Consider the following 15,943-nt stretch of genomic DNA (forward strand, 5'->3'; position numbering starts at 1 on the left):
TACAGGGGATTTCGGTGGCGATAAATCAATCTAGCTACGATTTATTTTCAGAATTCGTGTTTTCAATAATCAACTTTATCGATAATTTTGATTTTTCCTTTAAATAACTAACCAGTTCATATTTCTTTATTATTATGTCGGTAAGATCGGAAAATATTATTCATATTTCATCATTTTATCAATATGTAATTCGTATTTAAATATAAATTCTAAAAAACACAATTAAAAAATAAAAAAAATTGAGCAAAGCTCCGTCAGTATCTAGTTATACTTAAATAACCATCAAGTAACCGGTTCTAAACAAGATTAATTCCTGACAAATTTTCTAAAGGATTTGAAATGCTCGAATTGGTAAAATGATAAAATTAGGCGATGTTAATTCATCTATACATCTATACATATAAATAAAATTGGAGTGTCTGTTTGTAATATTGAAATAACCGCTTTTTACTACATGCATATGAATATATATGCGGTACATAGACCAAAATAACATTTTTTACAATTTTTATCTGTCTGTCTGTTTGTTCCGGCTAATCTCTGGAACGGCTGGACCGATTTTGACGAGACTTTCACTGATGATATAAGGAGTAACTTAGGCTACTTTTTTTAGACTAGCTTCGCCCTGCGGCGTCACCCGCGCTACGACAATAACCGCGGGTAACATCGCGGGTCTCCGCTATCAATAATAAAATTTCATGTTTCCGAATCGAAGCGAGGGCGGGTCGCTAGTCTTTTAATAAAATCACAAAAATTTTAGATACATTTTTGAAATACAGTCTAGAAATACACTACTGTATCGTGTTTATTACCTTCAACTGGTCTGCGTTTTACGTCAGTCCGGCCGCGCCTAGACACTAATTCACGGACATAACCAATCAGCTAATGGAGTTTGTGTGTTTATTGAGAGAAATGCTTTCCGTTTTTGAAAACGATATTTTTATGACACGACCCTACTTCGCGTGTGGTTATTGTAATCTAGTTCTTTTAGTTGGTTGTGGATTTACTCGTGGGCAGTAAAGTCAGGGGGAAGGACGAATTTCGTACAACTCCTGTCTTTTTCAATATTTTGGCCAATGAGCTGCTTATCGGATCAGCGAAAGTGCCTTTCAAAGCCCACTGCATTTCTCGTTGGATCTTGTCAATAAGTCGCGATTCCGATCCGGTGGCAGATTGAAGCACTGCCCTTGCTAGAGATGTGCAAATTCGCCAGAATGAGCCCTGTTAGCTCGCCTGTACCGTTCAATAACCCCTCGAGGTTACCAGGATAGGTAACAAAAGCCCTTCAATAGCTTTTGGTTATGATTTGGAGCAATTAGGTGACTGATGACCATCCTCCATGACGGGTAATTTCTTGAGGGCACTAGGAAACAGACACCGAATGAGACCGTTGATTTCCGGAAACCAGTGCAGCCACTCATCTGCTCTTTTGTCAAGTTTATCTTAATAGGCGGATCGGAACTGTTTTGGAAAGATTGGCGTGGTAGCTCCACGCAAATTTTTAGTAATATCGACAGTCCACAGGTCTTGAAACGGAAGTAATAACTCGGGAATACCGTTGTCAACATGCGGCTTTTATCGAGTCACACATTGACAATGTTTATATAGTGTAATAAAAACATACCACGCTCATAAAGCACTAAAAATGGGAAGGTCTGTTCCACGAATGCCAATATCAGTGCTAATGGTTGTTGACTCGTGTCAACTGGACGTGTTTCTAACGACAAATGGGTTAAAATACCAAATTTCATGAGATTACTTAAAGCTTAAACACATTCTTAAATTGTCAAGCATGGTATTTTAACATTATGTATTTTTTTAACATTCACGTCTCAGATAAAAAGTAACTATAATAATTTTGGGATCCCTTTCAACTACGCCACCAAAAAAGAGTAATGCACTACTGATTTACTGATGGTAGGACCTCTTGTGAATCCGCGCGGGTCGGTACCACCACCCTGCCTGTTTCGCCGTGAAGCAATAATGAGTTTCGGTTTGAAGGGTGGGGCAGCCGTTGTAACTATACTGAGACCTTAGAACTTATATCTCAAGATGGGTAGCGCATCTACGTTGTAGATGTCTATGGGCTCCAGTAACCACTTAACACCAGGTGGGCTGTGAGATCGTCCACCCATCTAAGCAATAAAAAATAAAAAAAATAGCTTGGTTTTTATTTTTTACTTATTTATTTATTTGTAACTTTATATACTAGACAGTCTAAAGGCGGACTTAATGCTATAGGCATTCTCTGACGATCTACCTTAGGGGGGTGCAGAGATGAACCTTGGTAGGTGTAGTGTGATAATGATATTACTTAAACATATGTGTATATATAACATACATAATATTTATAGATACAAATACTCGTACTTAAATAAATACATATACATAAATATATATATAAATAAATATTATCAATTAGATGAGTTTATCGATTAGAAATAAAGATTATTTTTCGTCCTACGATCTAGATTTTGTTTTGTTAACTTATCTATTAACTGCCGCAGCTCCGCCACGAGCTGGACCGAGTGGTGAGTGAACGCGACCGTCTCCTGACGGAAAGTTCGGAGCTTGGCGCCGACAAAGCGACGCGCGAGTCCGAACGCGCCGCCCTAAGAGCCGAGCTGCGGGAGGCGCGGCGGCGAGAGCAGCGGCAGCTCAGCGACATCACCGACCTGGAGGACGAGAACATCTCGCTACAGAAGCAAGTCTCAGCGCTGAGGTCGTCGCAGGTCAGTACTCGGCACACGACGGCGACCCGTTGTAATGTTGTGTTCCATCTATACTTCTATACTAATATTATAAAGAGGAAAGATTTGTTTGTTTGTATTGAATAGGCTCCGAAACTACTGAACCGATTTGAAAAATTCTTCCACTGTTTGGATGCTACACCATTCCCGAGTGAAATAGGCTAAAATATTTTTTGAAAAAAATTAGGGATCCTTATTAAAACTCCAATAATATAAAATTACCTAAAAAATTCTTAACATCGCATGCCCTGCGAAAACTATTGATGATAGAATAAAATAATATACTACGGCTTTGTAGAACACATTATTATTTACAAAAAGTGTCGCAACAGCATATGTCTAACTATTATAGTTATACCGCAATATGTGTCCTTTTATTTAAAAAAAAAAACAAAGTCAAATATCGTTGAAATTTTTGTTAAAGACGCGAGCGGAGCTGGAGTGGGCCGCTAGTGTTGAATAATCATCTTAATCCTAGTTTACAATTATGACGAAGCCTATGTTTCTGGGTGGTCCGCATTATTAGGGTGACATACAAGATTACACCTATTAATTATGTTATATACTAAATGCTATGCTAATACTATGCTATGCTATAATATGTAATTATGTGTGTACACTTCAACGTATCTCGATGATGCTCTCTTGCACTCGATACTACAACTTTATGTCTGAAAGTGCGAGCGTATTTAATCGCTTCGTTGGTCAAGCGGCTTCTTCAACCTCGTAAATAATATACTCAGTAGTGGTGTTCTTGTTTCGTATATAAAGGTTTCCGGAACCCCCAAGAAAATCCAAAATCAGGGACGCTACTACATATGGCTTATTAATTATTTTGATTACTACCTGGTCCTGTTTCTGACGAGTGGAAAATATCAAATCTGTACTTGGAGTTTGGGGGGAGGGACGCGGTTCGCTAATTCGCGGCTTCCTACCTAAGCTGATAGCCTTGAGAGGCTATTTCAGCGTAACCTTAACTAGTAGGTGAGCTCACGGGGCTCAAACCGGAGTGATGCCAACACTGACCCTAGCAAGAGCAGTGCTTCGCAGAATCTACCACCGGGTCGGAATCGCGACCCACCGAGAAGATCCGGCTAGTAACTCAGTGGGCTGAGTTTCACTAGCCAAGCATCCTCGCACCTCAATCCGTATGCGTTAATACAGAAAAAGTTATCACTTTATCGTGTTCTCTGATTGCACCAGGTGGAATTCGAAGGATTGAAATATGAAGCTCGTCAACTCCGCGAGGAGGCGGAGGCGGCCCGCGCGACCGCCGAGGAGACGGCGGCCCTGCGGCGCATCGCCGAGCGGCAGCTGGCCGAGGCGCTGGAGGCGCTGCAGGCTGAGAGGGAAGCCAAGTTCGCCGCCAAGAAGGAGCTGGACGCGCACCTCAGCAAGGAGGCGGCGTACAACATTACGAACCTCGCCTACACTATCCGAGGTAAGAAGACAACAACAACAGATGTTGTTTTTTTGAAGTGAAACTGCTTTAGAATCGTTATTTCAAACTCGATGAAACGAAAAAATAAGTCCATAGAGACACAAACACATAAATGTATAGGATTCAGCCGGCGAGAGAATGAGATAGAACACATTAGACGTTCTCAGTGTAGTGTTTTTTTTAATACAGCGCCATCTATGAGATGTTTTAATACTAACGTGTGTATGAAACCTCTTGTAGTGAATCTTAATTTAGGATTGTACGTGAAGTTAAAATATCAATTCACAGAGGGCGCTACCTTATACTATAAAAGATGATTTACAATTATTTACTAGTGACAAAATTTTATATGTACTTTAACATTTACGATAATTCTATTTTAATTTTTGAAGGTTTCACTTCTGCCACGTGTGAATTGCACAGATGTTTTTTTTTCGTTGCTTAGATGGGTGGACGAGCTCACAACCCACCTGGTGTTAAGTGGTTACTGGATCTCATAGACATCTACGACGTAAATGCGCCACCCACCTTGAGATATCAGTTCTGAGGTCTCAATATAGTTACAAACCGAAACGCATTACTGCTTCACGGCAGAAATAGGCAGGGCGGTGGTATCTACCCAAGCGGATTATAATTTTGCGGGTTTGATTTTTATTACACGAAGTTACTCCTTCACCGTGGAAGTCGATCGTGAACATTTGTTGAGTACATATTTCATTACAAAAATTGGTACCTGCCTGAGGTTCGAACACCGGTGCATCGCTCAACACGTATGCACCGGACGTCTTATCCTTTAGGCCGCGACGATTTCCAAACTGTTTGTTGCATAAAGAGTTATACCGGGCTCTACCATTAAGCTGAAGCCGAGGGAAGCTTGCGGCATTGATGTGTCTCAGTTATGAATATATATTATAATTTGCGTAATTACTGGTGGTAGGACCTCTTGTGAGTCCGTGCCGTAGGTACCACCGCCCTGCCCGTTTTCGCCGTGTAGCAGTAATGCGTTTCGGTTTGAAAGGCAGCCGTTGTAACTGTGTTGGAATCTTGAAACTTATGTCTCAGGGTGGGTGGCGCATTTACGTTGTGGATGTCCATGGGCTCCAATAACCACTTAACACCAGGTGGGCTGTGAGCTCGTCCACCCATCTAAGCAATATAGCTGCTCTTGCTGTTGGCAGGTATGCCCGAGGACGGCACGGAGGACGAGAGCGAGCCCGGCGGCTCATCCTCGGCGGAGCTGGCCACCGCCATGGCGGACCACCACGCCGACTTATTCTCGGAAGTGCATCTGCACGAAATATCGCGACTCGAAAAACAATTAGAACAAGCCCACAGCGAAAACGTATGTCGTTTTATTAATACGCTTTTATTAGCTTCAGACGTATGTATTGTATGTTTGTAACGGAATCTTTGTACATGATTTTGACTCCCTTCAAAACGTAAGACTAACTCGAAATTTGGTATACTTATTAAGGATCAATGACAATTCAATTCAAAAAAATTGGAAAATTTGAAATTCAACTAAAAAATTAAAAATAAATAATAATTTAAAAAAACTAACAAAATACGCTTTTATAGAAAATCCAACTAAAAAATAGAAAATAAATTTTAATAAATTTGAATTAAAAATTGTAAAAAAGCGTGGAGTAACGCGTAACTACTAATACCACGCACCCCACACTTTTCTTACAATAAAATCATTTTTTCTTACACTATATTTTTAATTCAAATTTATTAAAATTTATTTTATATTTTTTAGTTGGATTTTTTATAAAAGCGTATTTTGTTAGTTTTTTTAAACTATTATTTATTTATTCTTAAACTATAAAGAGCAGTGTACAGCGGCCGTGTGCAATACATTGCTGGCTCATTCAATTCTAGATTGACACCTACGATACAACTAGCCTGTATGGCTGGCGACGCTCTGCAGTTGTTATTGATATTGTATTGAAGGGGTGAAATAATTACCATAATTTACAAATGAAATTTAAAATTAAAAAGACTGATATGCGCTTCAATTTCACGCAGGACAGAGAGAGCACGGTCGATGATGACGTCAAACGTGTGGCTGTCAAACTATTTAGTTGGTCATATTAAATAACTTTTTATTTATTTATTTATTTATTACCTAATTTTAGAAAATTAGTAGCGTATACTAACAAAGTAATCCTCATGGACACATTGTATTGAGAATGATAGTAATAATGGCGTAGTAATTAATATAAAAAATAGGTACAGAGAAGAACGAAGAGAATTTGCTATCTCTTTTGCACATTAATGGCGAAAATTTTTTTTTGTTATTTAACGACTACCTTCAAGAACAGATTTGACAGTTTTCTTTGAATTGTATAAATGGTCAGATAGTGAAGAGCGGTGTGGTGTGTCCGCAGAGCCAGCTGTCGGCGGCGTCCCGCGCGGCGCAGGCGGCGGCGGAGGCGGCGGGCGCGGCGGCCGAGGCGCTCCGCACGGGCGCCACGCGCGCGCTCGCCCGCACGCACGCGCTCGTCAAGCTGCACCGCGACTGCGCGCCGCCCGCGGTAACACCACGCCCTTACTGCTACACATACACTAGGAGCACACGCTCGAATATATCACAATTCTCAACCTTTTCAAATAGGACTTTTTGGCTGGAACGCGAAGAGCGAAGTTGTGTGAATTATTTTATTTTGTTTATTTAGTGTTTCTTCAGGTTTAAATGTCTAATAATGGTGGTTTATTAACTGTTTAACATCTGTGAAAGGGCACAAATGTGGGAAAATGAAACAAAACCGCTGGACGTAACTTCTCGGGATCCTTCAAAAAGTCCACTGATAAATTCTCACTAAATAACCACAATTTTACTGAGATTATATTTCATCTCATATCATCTCATCTCGTTTGATTTAATTTCATTTCAATTTATCAATTTAGGTTTCCTTCGTTTTTTTTTATTCTAAACTGGAAAGAAATAAAAAGGCGAATTATAAAAATCTTATTACTTGACGCTGGCTAATGCAGAAACTGTGTCAAGCCAAAATATAATAAAAAAGAACTTTTCAAATAAACATTTCAAATTGTAATCACGTCTAATATATTACACGATCATTATAAACATTAAAATTTATTTAAAATTATGATAGGGGCTAAAAAATATACTAATCAAAAACTGACAAACGATAATGTAATGTGTTTTGATTTTCCAGGAGGAGGACGGAAAGAGTCGCGCCGGCGCATGGTTGTCGTGGTGGCGCGTGTCGGGCGGCGAGCTGGAGTCCCTGTGCAGCTCGCTGTCCGAGCTGCTGGCGGCCGCAGCCCCCACGGAGTCGGGCGCCGCCCTGCAGAGGCACGCGCTGGCAGAGCTCGCCGACCGGGTGGCGGAGGCCGAGCTCAGGGCGCAGCACCTCACCGCCGAGACCGACCTGCTCCGGACCCTCGCTGGAGGTGAATACACCCAGAGAACCCAGGGACGCGGTCTAGATTCTGCGACAGAACGATTAAACCCAATTCTGACGTCACATCTACAATCAACTTCAATTCGATTACTGGTACGCTGCCTATTTCTGCCGTGAAGCAGTAATGCGTTTCGGTTTGAAGGGCGGGGCAGCCGTTGTAACTATACTGAGCTCTTAGAACTCGTGTCTCGAGGTGTGTGACGGCGGTTACATTGTAGATATCTATGGGCTTTAGTAACCATTTAACAGCAGGTGAACCGTAAACTCCTTCTAAATAATATTGTATATCGAACCCGATTGAATCTGGAGCTGTTCTGAGGCCAGACCCCCCCCCCCCCGGCGGTGTAGGAGCACAGTATCAGCATTGTAGAAGTGAAACTGCTTTAGAATCGTGATTTTAAACTCGATGAAGCGAAAAAATAAGTCCATAGAGACACAAACACATAAATGTATAGGATTCAGCCGGCGAGAGAATGAGATAGAACACATTAGACGTTCTCAGTGTAGTGTTTTTTTTAATACAGCGCCATCTATGAGATGTTTTAATACTAACGTGTGTATGAAACCTCTTGTTGTGAATCTTAATTTAGGATTGTACGTGAAGTTAAAATATCAATTCACCGAAGGCGCTACCTCATACTATAAAAGACGATTTACAATTATTTACTAGTGACCAAATTTTACATATACTTAGACATTTAGGATAATTGTATTTTAATTTTTGAAGGTTTCACTTCTACCACGTGTGAATTGGACAAATGTATTTGTGCCCGTTGCAGGAGCGGGCCGCGCGCTGTCCACGGCGGCGCCCGCGCTGCAGTCGGCGGCGGAGTCCCTCGCGCAGATCTACCACCACGTGTGCGCCGTCAACGGCACCCAGCCGGAGCGCCTGCTGCTCGAGCACGCAGACGGTCAGTGCGCGGGACGTCACTTGTTGCCAACAGACATAACCAATGCTATTTATGCATGATATATTCGAAGAATAACCACATATGACGTCATGGGCTTTGTTTGCTCAAGTTGACGTGAAAATATTATATATCGTCTTTTCGCATTAAGAGTGTACAATTTCCTAAAATATTCGAAATTATGTTAATATGCGGAATCATTTGGTATCACCAGTATTTTTCTCATAAATACGGCCAAAAGAGCGTAAATTAGTTTTAGTTTCTTTTTAATTATTTACCTATGTTTTGACTACTATTAACAAAATTAATACATAATTTTATCTTACTTTAAAAGACAGATAATGTAACTGGTAAAAAATTAAAAATAAAAGTTGCAAAGGTGATTAATATTAAAAATGTTACATGTTAAACCTTTAAAACACTCTCTTGTGCAATTAATAAATTTTGAGATTATACAGTTTTAATGCGATAACAGTTAACTGTTTGAGCAACAATATTTACATAGGCATGTTGGTGTGCAGGTCGCGAGGCCAAGTCCGGCGTGACGGAGGCGGAGGCGGAGGCGCTGTCGCTGGCGGAGGGGCCGCTGGAGGGGCTGCGCGCGGCCGGCTCCGTGGCCCGCGCCGCCGACACCCTGCTGGACCAGCTCGACCACCTGCGCGCCGCCCTCGACACCGCGCTCGGCGCCAGGAGCCGCCAGCCGCGCAGTCAGTACCCACCACGCACCTTACATGCGTCTTCTCGTTTTCGCACCGCCCGCCACCGGAGTAGAGTTCATCCATACTACCTGGACCACTGCGGTCATCCACAGTGCGTTTCCAGAGGTCTTTCTTGCCACGTACCATCCGTCTATGGAATGAGCTTCCCTCCACGGTGTTTCCCGAGCGTTATGACATGTCCTTCTTCAAATGAGGCTTGTGGAGAGTATTAAGCGGTAGGCAGCGGCTTGGCTCTGCCCCTGGCATCGCTGAAGTCCATGGGCGACGGTAACCACTCACCATTAGGTGGGCCGTGTGCACGTCTGCCTACAAGGGCAATAAAAAAAAACTTAACACGTTGACTGCCGTGTAGGTCACCGATGCCCTACGTGGCACACTGAAGCAACTATGTCGATTTCTCTTTGTTCTTCTTTCATATATCCAGTAGACTCTGGAAAAGACGAATGCGAAAATACTGACAATGAATCTATTTCTAAGATACCTAAAAGACTAAAACATACATTATCAAACAAAAGAAGGCAAAGTTAAGCAATCCAGGCGCTAAGTAACAGAAATCAACATAATTACTTGAGTGCGCCGCGTAGGACACCGGTGACCTACATGGCAGTGTATGTGTTAATAATCTTACCGGTGGTAGGACCTCTTGTGAGTCCGCACGGGTAGGTACCGCCACCCTGCCTATTCCTGCCGTGAAACAATAATGCGTTTCGGTTTGAAAGGTGGACAGTTGATGTAACTACACTGAGACCTTAGAACTTATACCTCAAGGTGGGTGGCGCATTTACGTTGTAGATGTCTATGGGCTCCAGTAACCACTTAACAGGTGGTCTGTGAGCTCGTCCGCCCATCTAAGCATAAAAAATATCGACAGGTCCCGTAGCTTCGATGTGTGAAAATCGTTCAAAGAAAGCAAAAGATATTGCCAACATAAAAATAAAAATGGCCGACGAAAGAAAAAAAAGTAATACAAACGTAACTCAATTAATCTGTAACGGAAGGAACGTTAAAGAGCTTACCGATTATTTTGAAAATATCACCGGTCTCCAATCGAACAGAAATTATCTCGATACAGCGTTGAAACGTGCGAACTACAAAATCGATTCTAGTTTGAAGCATTCGAATAATTGCTTCGCACAATATAATGCTAAAAAATACGATACTAAGTTTAATGGCAAAAGAAAACAGTTTCCCATAGCGAAGTCGCAAATCTCGAATCCAAATTTATCTCAATATCGAAATAAAAATCTCAGTTTGTACTCGATATGGAAAGATAAATTGTACAAGAGAGAATCTTTAGACGAGATCGATATTAAGAAAAGCGATGCTAAATCGTACAACTTGAAAGCATTTGTGAAATCGACTGTACTGACGTGCGTTTACGTGCTGCAATACATTCTGTGATCCCGAGCTCGTCCCGCGAAGTATAGTCCGTCAGATGCAGCGTGGCGCCCGGGACAGTTGTCGGCGGGACGTCATTAGGAAATAGGTTCGATATAACAAACCATCTGTCACACGTATCACGCTGTAGTTAACGAACTATAACTATTAATGTAGTGTATTTAGATTTTTAATACGCTTTTATTAGCTTCAGACTTATGTATGTTTGTAACGGAATCTTTGAACATGATTTTGACCACTTTCAAAACGTCGGATTAACTCGAAATTTGGTATACTTATTAAGGACCGATGACAATTCAATATTAGAAAAAAATTGAAAAAATTGAAATTCAACTAAAAAATGAAAAATTGATAATAGTTTAAAAAAACGAACAAAATACGCTTTTAGAGGATATCCAACTAAAAAATAGAAAACAAATTTTAATAAATTTGATATAAAAATAGTGTAAGAAAAAAATATTTTATTGTAAAAAAAGCGTGGGTTGCATGGTATCAGTAGTTATAAATATTTTATGAACAGATATGAGTAGAAGGGTTATTTTGATAATATCGTGAAAAGCAGCCCACGCTTTTTTTTTACAATAAAATCATTTTTTCTTACACTATTTTGAATTCAAATTTATTAAAATTTATTTTCTATTTTTCAATTGGATTTTCTATAAAAGCGTATTTTGTTACTTTTTTTTAAAACGTATTATTTAAGATAAATTGTGTTGCATCTAAGCAATGTTAAGATAGTTAGTGGACAGCTTATAGCTGTAGTGATTGTGTAGTAGAAGTATCGTAATCGTTTTCTCGAATCTCATTGAAGTCTCGCCCGTGTCCGCAGTGATGGAGACCACGGATTTTGTATTTCCTTTGATGTGTCCCCCGTCGATTCCTTTTGTTTGTTTTAAGTTTATTTTATACAAAAGTTTAGGGTCTTTTATTTATCGATTTAGGCACTACGAAGTTTGCCGGTTCAGCTTGTCCAATATGAAATTGACAGAATTCTAATAAAGCAGCACTAAGTAATCGTTTTCTCAACTGGTAGTAGGACCTCTTGTAAGTCCGCGCGGGTAGGTACCACCACCCTGCCTATTTCTGCCGTGAAGCTGTAATGCGTTTCGGTTTTAAGGGCGGGGCAGCCGTAGTAACTATACTGCGACCTTAGAACTTATATCTCAAGGTGGGTGGCGCATTTACGTTGTAGATATCTATGGGCTCCAGTAACCACTTAACACCATGGGCTGTGAGCTGGTCCACCCATCAAAGCCAAAAAAAAAAAGGTGTAATTCGATTTGACATTGTTTTGCAGAATTCTAATATAGCACTAAGTAATTGTTTTCTCAACCTCATCGAGAGTTTAATGTGCTCGCAGTGATGGAGAGTACGGAGGAGCGCGGCGCCGAGCTGGCCGAGCTCCAGGAGCAGGTCATCAAGCTGAAGTCCCTTCTGTCCACCAAGCGCGAGCAGATCGCGACGCTGCGGACCGTGCTCAAGTCCAACAAGAACACAGCCGAGGTGGCGCTCGCGAACCTCAAGTCCAAGTACGAGACGGAGAAGACGATCGTCACGGAGACCATGCTCAAGCTCAGGAACGAGCTGCGCCTGCTCAAGGAGGACGCCGCTACGTTCTCGAGTCAGTAATGGTTTTTTTTTGCCATTGTAGGCGATCACTAGGTACTTAGAGGACCGGCACGTTGGACTGACCAGATCCGCACTACCCTCGACGCCACAGTTCACGATGCTCTACACTCGGCGGCAGGTAGAGGCAAATGGCGTGGAATGATCCGGAATAAACTATTGTTGCGAGGGGGTGGTCACGACCCTCAGTATTGAGGAAACCAAAGTAAGAAGAAGAAGGCAGACGAGCATACGGCCCACCTGATGGTGAGTGGTTACCGTTGCCCGTGGACTTCAGGAATGCCAGGGGCAGAGCCAAGCCGCTGCCTACCGTTGAAAATGTTTCAAGGTGGTGTCTCAAAGTCAACATTAGTTGGGCTATGAGCTCGTTCACTCATCTTCTTCTATCTATATATAAAAACGAATTGCTGTTCGTTAGTCTCGCTAAAACACGAGAACGGCTGGACCGATTTGGCTAATTTTGGTCTTCAATTATTTGTGGAAGTCCAGAGAAGGTTTAAAAAGGTAGATAAAAATGAAAATGCTCTGAATGAAATAAAAATAACAATTTTGTTTTTTCTCTGATGTGTCCTCCGTCGGACGGATTCCTTTTGTTTTAAGTTTATTTTATACAAAAGTTTAGGTCTTTTATTTATCGATTGAGGCACTACGAAGTCTGCCGGGTCGGCTAGTGTGAAATAAAATAGCTAGATGTGTGAGCGTCCGTTCCAGGCTTGCGTGCCATGTTCGCGGCGCGCTGCGAGGAGTACGTGACGCAGGTGGACGAGCTGACGCAGGCGCTCTCCGGGGCCGAGGATGAGAAGAAGACCCTCAACCAGCTGCTGCGCCTCGCCGTGCAGCAGAAGCTGGCGCTCACGCAACGGCTCGAGGAGCTGGAGGTAACGGTTCTACTAACTAAATATAATAATAATAATAATAATTACATTGGTAGGCAGCGGCTTAACTTTGCTCCTGGCATTGCTGAAGTCCATGGGTGACGGTAACCACTTATCATCAGGTGGAGCGTACGCTTGTCTGCCTACAAAGGCAATAAAAACAAAAATTAATATAACCTAAATTTCTAATTATATCTAAACAATATTACAATATATTAATTATACTGACAGTGGAGATAAAAATGCCGCGGCTCAGCTTTGTGATAGCTAAAACTATCGCTACTATTCTGCCGCTGCCTGTAATTTTAATCTATCAACTAAAAATTGCTACGTCACCGGTCTGCTGTGACGTCATCTGACAGTGTTGTGAATTGCTGCGTCACCGGTTCGCTGTGACATCATCTGACTGACGTGTGTGTCGCAGGTGGACCGCGAGATGCGCTCCCGGCGCGTGCCCAAGGCGGGCGGGGTGCGGGGCGGCAGGGGGAGGGACTTCTAGCGACTGCTGGCGCCGGTCAAGGCCGTCGCCGTCCTGCTGCGCCGTCTGCTGCGGACCTAGGGCTCCAGCCTCACCGGCCCGGTCCCCTATTTGTACGTTTTGTAAACTTTTTAATGTAATGTGAATCGCGCCGCACGTCCGGCCCCCGTCGCGGCGCCGGTCCGGGGACTCGTCCGGCGCCGCTGGAACGGTCAAATTGCGGCGGGCTGCCGGACGCCGGCGCGGCGGTCCCCAGCCCGGGGCCGCGCCCGGCCTACCCCTTCCCTTTCCTCGGGACATATTTTCGTATCGATTTCTTCACTCGATATCGCGCGTCGACGCGAATCGATTATTTTTGTAACAGGACCGGTGTATTTTGTTAAGCGATATTTATTGGCGCCGTTGTGGTCCGCGGTCTCCCCGCGCGCCGGACGGACGCGGCCCCCCGTTACGTCCAAATGTGAAATTTCTAAAGAAAAAGAATCATTATCGTCAACATCCATCCATTGCGTGCGCAAAAAGACTATGTAATCTGTTTACCGGGCGACGCGTCGGTCGCGTCGTCTCTGTCTCGTCCATGTTGTTGTAGTCGTGATGTTTGAGTTTGTTGGTGGATCACTGTGCCGTCCCAGTCGCGTCCATGCTGTCCACGCGCCGGCCGACTCTCCGTCTCTGTCGCACCCCCTCTGTCGGCAGTGTCGACCTCTCGCTCGCACAGCGCTCAACGCATTGCTCACGGAGTCGACCGGCGCATCTATTGATAAGTCGAAATTTAAAAAGTTATTGAATGTTAATGGTTTCGGTTGAGTCGCGCCGGGGCGCCCCGGCCTCCGCCCCCGGCCGCCGCCCCGGCCAGTAGAGTAGCTAGTAACTCGCGACAGGCAGCTAGCCCGCGACTTGCATTTATTGTTTAACATAGTGTTTGTTAAATTAGACTAATTATTATTATATTAGGTCGTTCTTCGTGTACTTAAAAAGACGAACTTACCCGTTCTATACATAGCTTTAGCGTATCAAGTATTCTGTCCCCTCTACTAAGTATTATCGTTAGTTGTCGGTCCCCCCGCGTGGGGGGCGGCCCCCGACACGAGCAGCGCGGCTCTGATATGTTTATTGTATTGGTTGTTAGTTTTGTTACTAAAAGTATTACTTACTGCATGTGTTTCCGCATCCGTCTCTTTCTCATTGACATTGTTACATTTAGACTGACATGTTCTTTTACAAGGTTTTCTGGTAATATTTATTATTAAAAATAGTTATTTATTTGACTTAAATATTATAAATAGATGTTGTATATTTTTCATTATTAAGAATTAGATAAACTTTTTACTATGTTTCGTGCAATGAAAGAAAAAAATGTTTTTTAGTATATAGTATTATCATGTATAGTACAGATTCAGTATTTTTTTGTTTGTTTATGGTTTACTATCGCTGTTGTCTGCTGTATGGTGTATGGAGCGATTAACCAAATATCATTATTTCCTTTGTGTAACAATTTTTTAGTACACTTATATTTGTGTAGGCATATTATTATTTTATATTGATTAGAAAGAGAACTTAGTGAAGAATTATTGATTTTGTTATTCGAAGATTTTTTTATATAGTATATTATTATCGGTGCGGCGTAGACATGGTCTGTCGGACGAGCGCGCATGAATGTTCCCGGTGCCGTGTCTCTGCTTTCTGCGACCTGTGGTTGTCAACTTTAAAACACCTTGCGAGGGCCGAAAATTAAATATTTATTATCGAATTTAGGGACAAATGTTCCGATTAATGATTAAGTGCGTTTTTACGTTCAACGCGAAGATTGAGAACCCGCGATTTGGTAGTTTATCCATGATCATCTATGATCAGGGTCCGCGTAGTCACACTTCGATGGCCCGGCGACTTCTCGGGCGACGCTTCGTACAGATTACAAGTCTTTTGTAAAAAAAAAACGCTTACAGAGCTTTCAGTATGCAATACGTGTTGTGGGACAACAAATTGTATACGTCACATTCGCACTGTTAAATATTCCAATGGAGCTTAAGTAAAAAACGTAAAAGCTCTTTCACTGCTGCGGAGGGTAGATTGCCCTCAACATGGCCGCCGTCTGTATCGCGTCAGTGTCGCGTCAGTATCACGTCAGTGCAGCGCGGTGCGAATGTCGCGCGTTGTTATCGGGAACATATCATGGTGGAACGGATTTATTTTTTTGACCCGTCTGAAGGCGCACATGTCACAATGACTGATATAAATCATGTATGAGATATAATAAATTATTATTATATTTATATGTTTTGTTTCAATTACTTTCGATTCAGAATTTAAAATGTAT

At 42.3% G+C, this 15,943-nt stretch overlaps 1 protein-coding gene across 3 annotated transcripts in view; it reads left to right on the top strand.

Moving 5' to 3' along the window:
* Positions 1-15,899, top strand: part of BicD (Microtubule-associated protein Bicaudal D) — a 34,545-nt gene extending 18,646 nt beyond the window's left edge. For 2 of the 3 annotated variants that reach the window (XM_028169420.2, XM_028169421.2), the window contains 10 exons: positions 2,508-2,732; positions 3,954-4,191; positions 5,370-5,533; positions 6,582-6,728; positions 7,374-7,611; positions 8,402-8,533; positions 9,052-9,237; positions 12,008-12,268; positions 12,985-13,151; positions 13,573-15,899. In XM_028169420.2, coding sequence (XP_028025221.2) covers positions 2,508-2,732; positions 3,954-4,191; positions 5,370-5,533; positions 6,582-6,728; positions 7,374-7,611; positions 8,402-8,533; positions 9,052-9,237; positions 12,008-12,268; positions 12,985-13,151; positions 13,573-13,647 — 1,833 coding nt within the window. In that variant the 3' untranslated portion in view covers positions 13,648-15,899. Of the gene's footprint in view, positions 1-2,507; positions 2,733-3,953; positions 4,192-5,369; positions 5,534-6,581; positions 6,729-7,373; positions 7,612-8,401; positions 8,534-9,051; positions 9,238-11,476; positions 11,659-12,007; positions 12,269-12,984; positions 13,152-13,572 lie in introns of those variants that run through there. The other variant, XM_089735221.1, reaches the window with a different exon arrangement.
* Positions 15,900-15,943: the final 44 nt, after the last annotated feature.

This window comes from Bombyx mandarina, chromosome 19 (assembly GCF_030267445.1).
Source record: "Bombyx mandarina strain Sakado chromosome 19, ASM3026744v2".
Classification (NCBI taxonomy): Eukaryota; Metazoa; Arthropoda; class Insecta; order Lepidoptera; family Bombycidae; genus Bombyx; species Bombyx mandarina.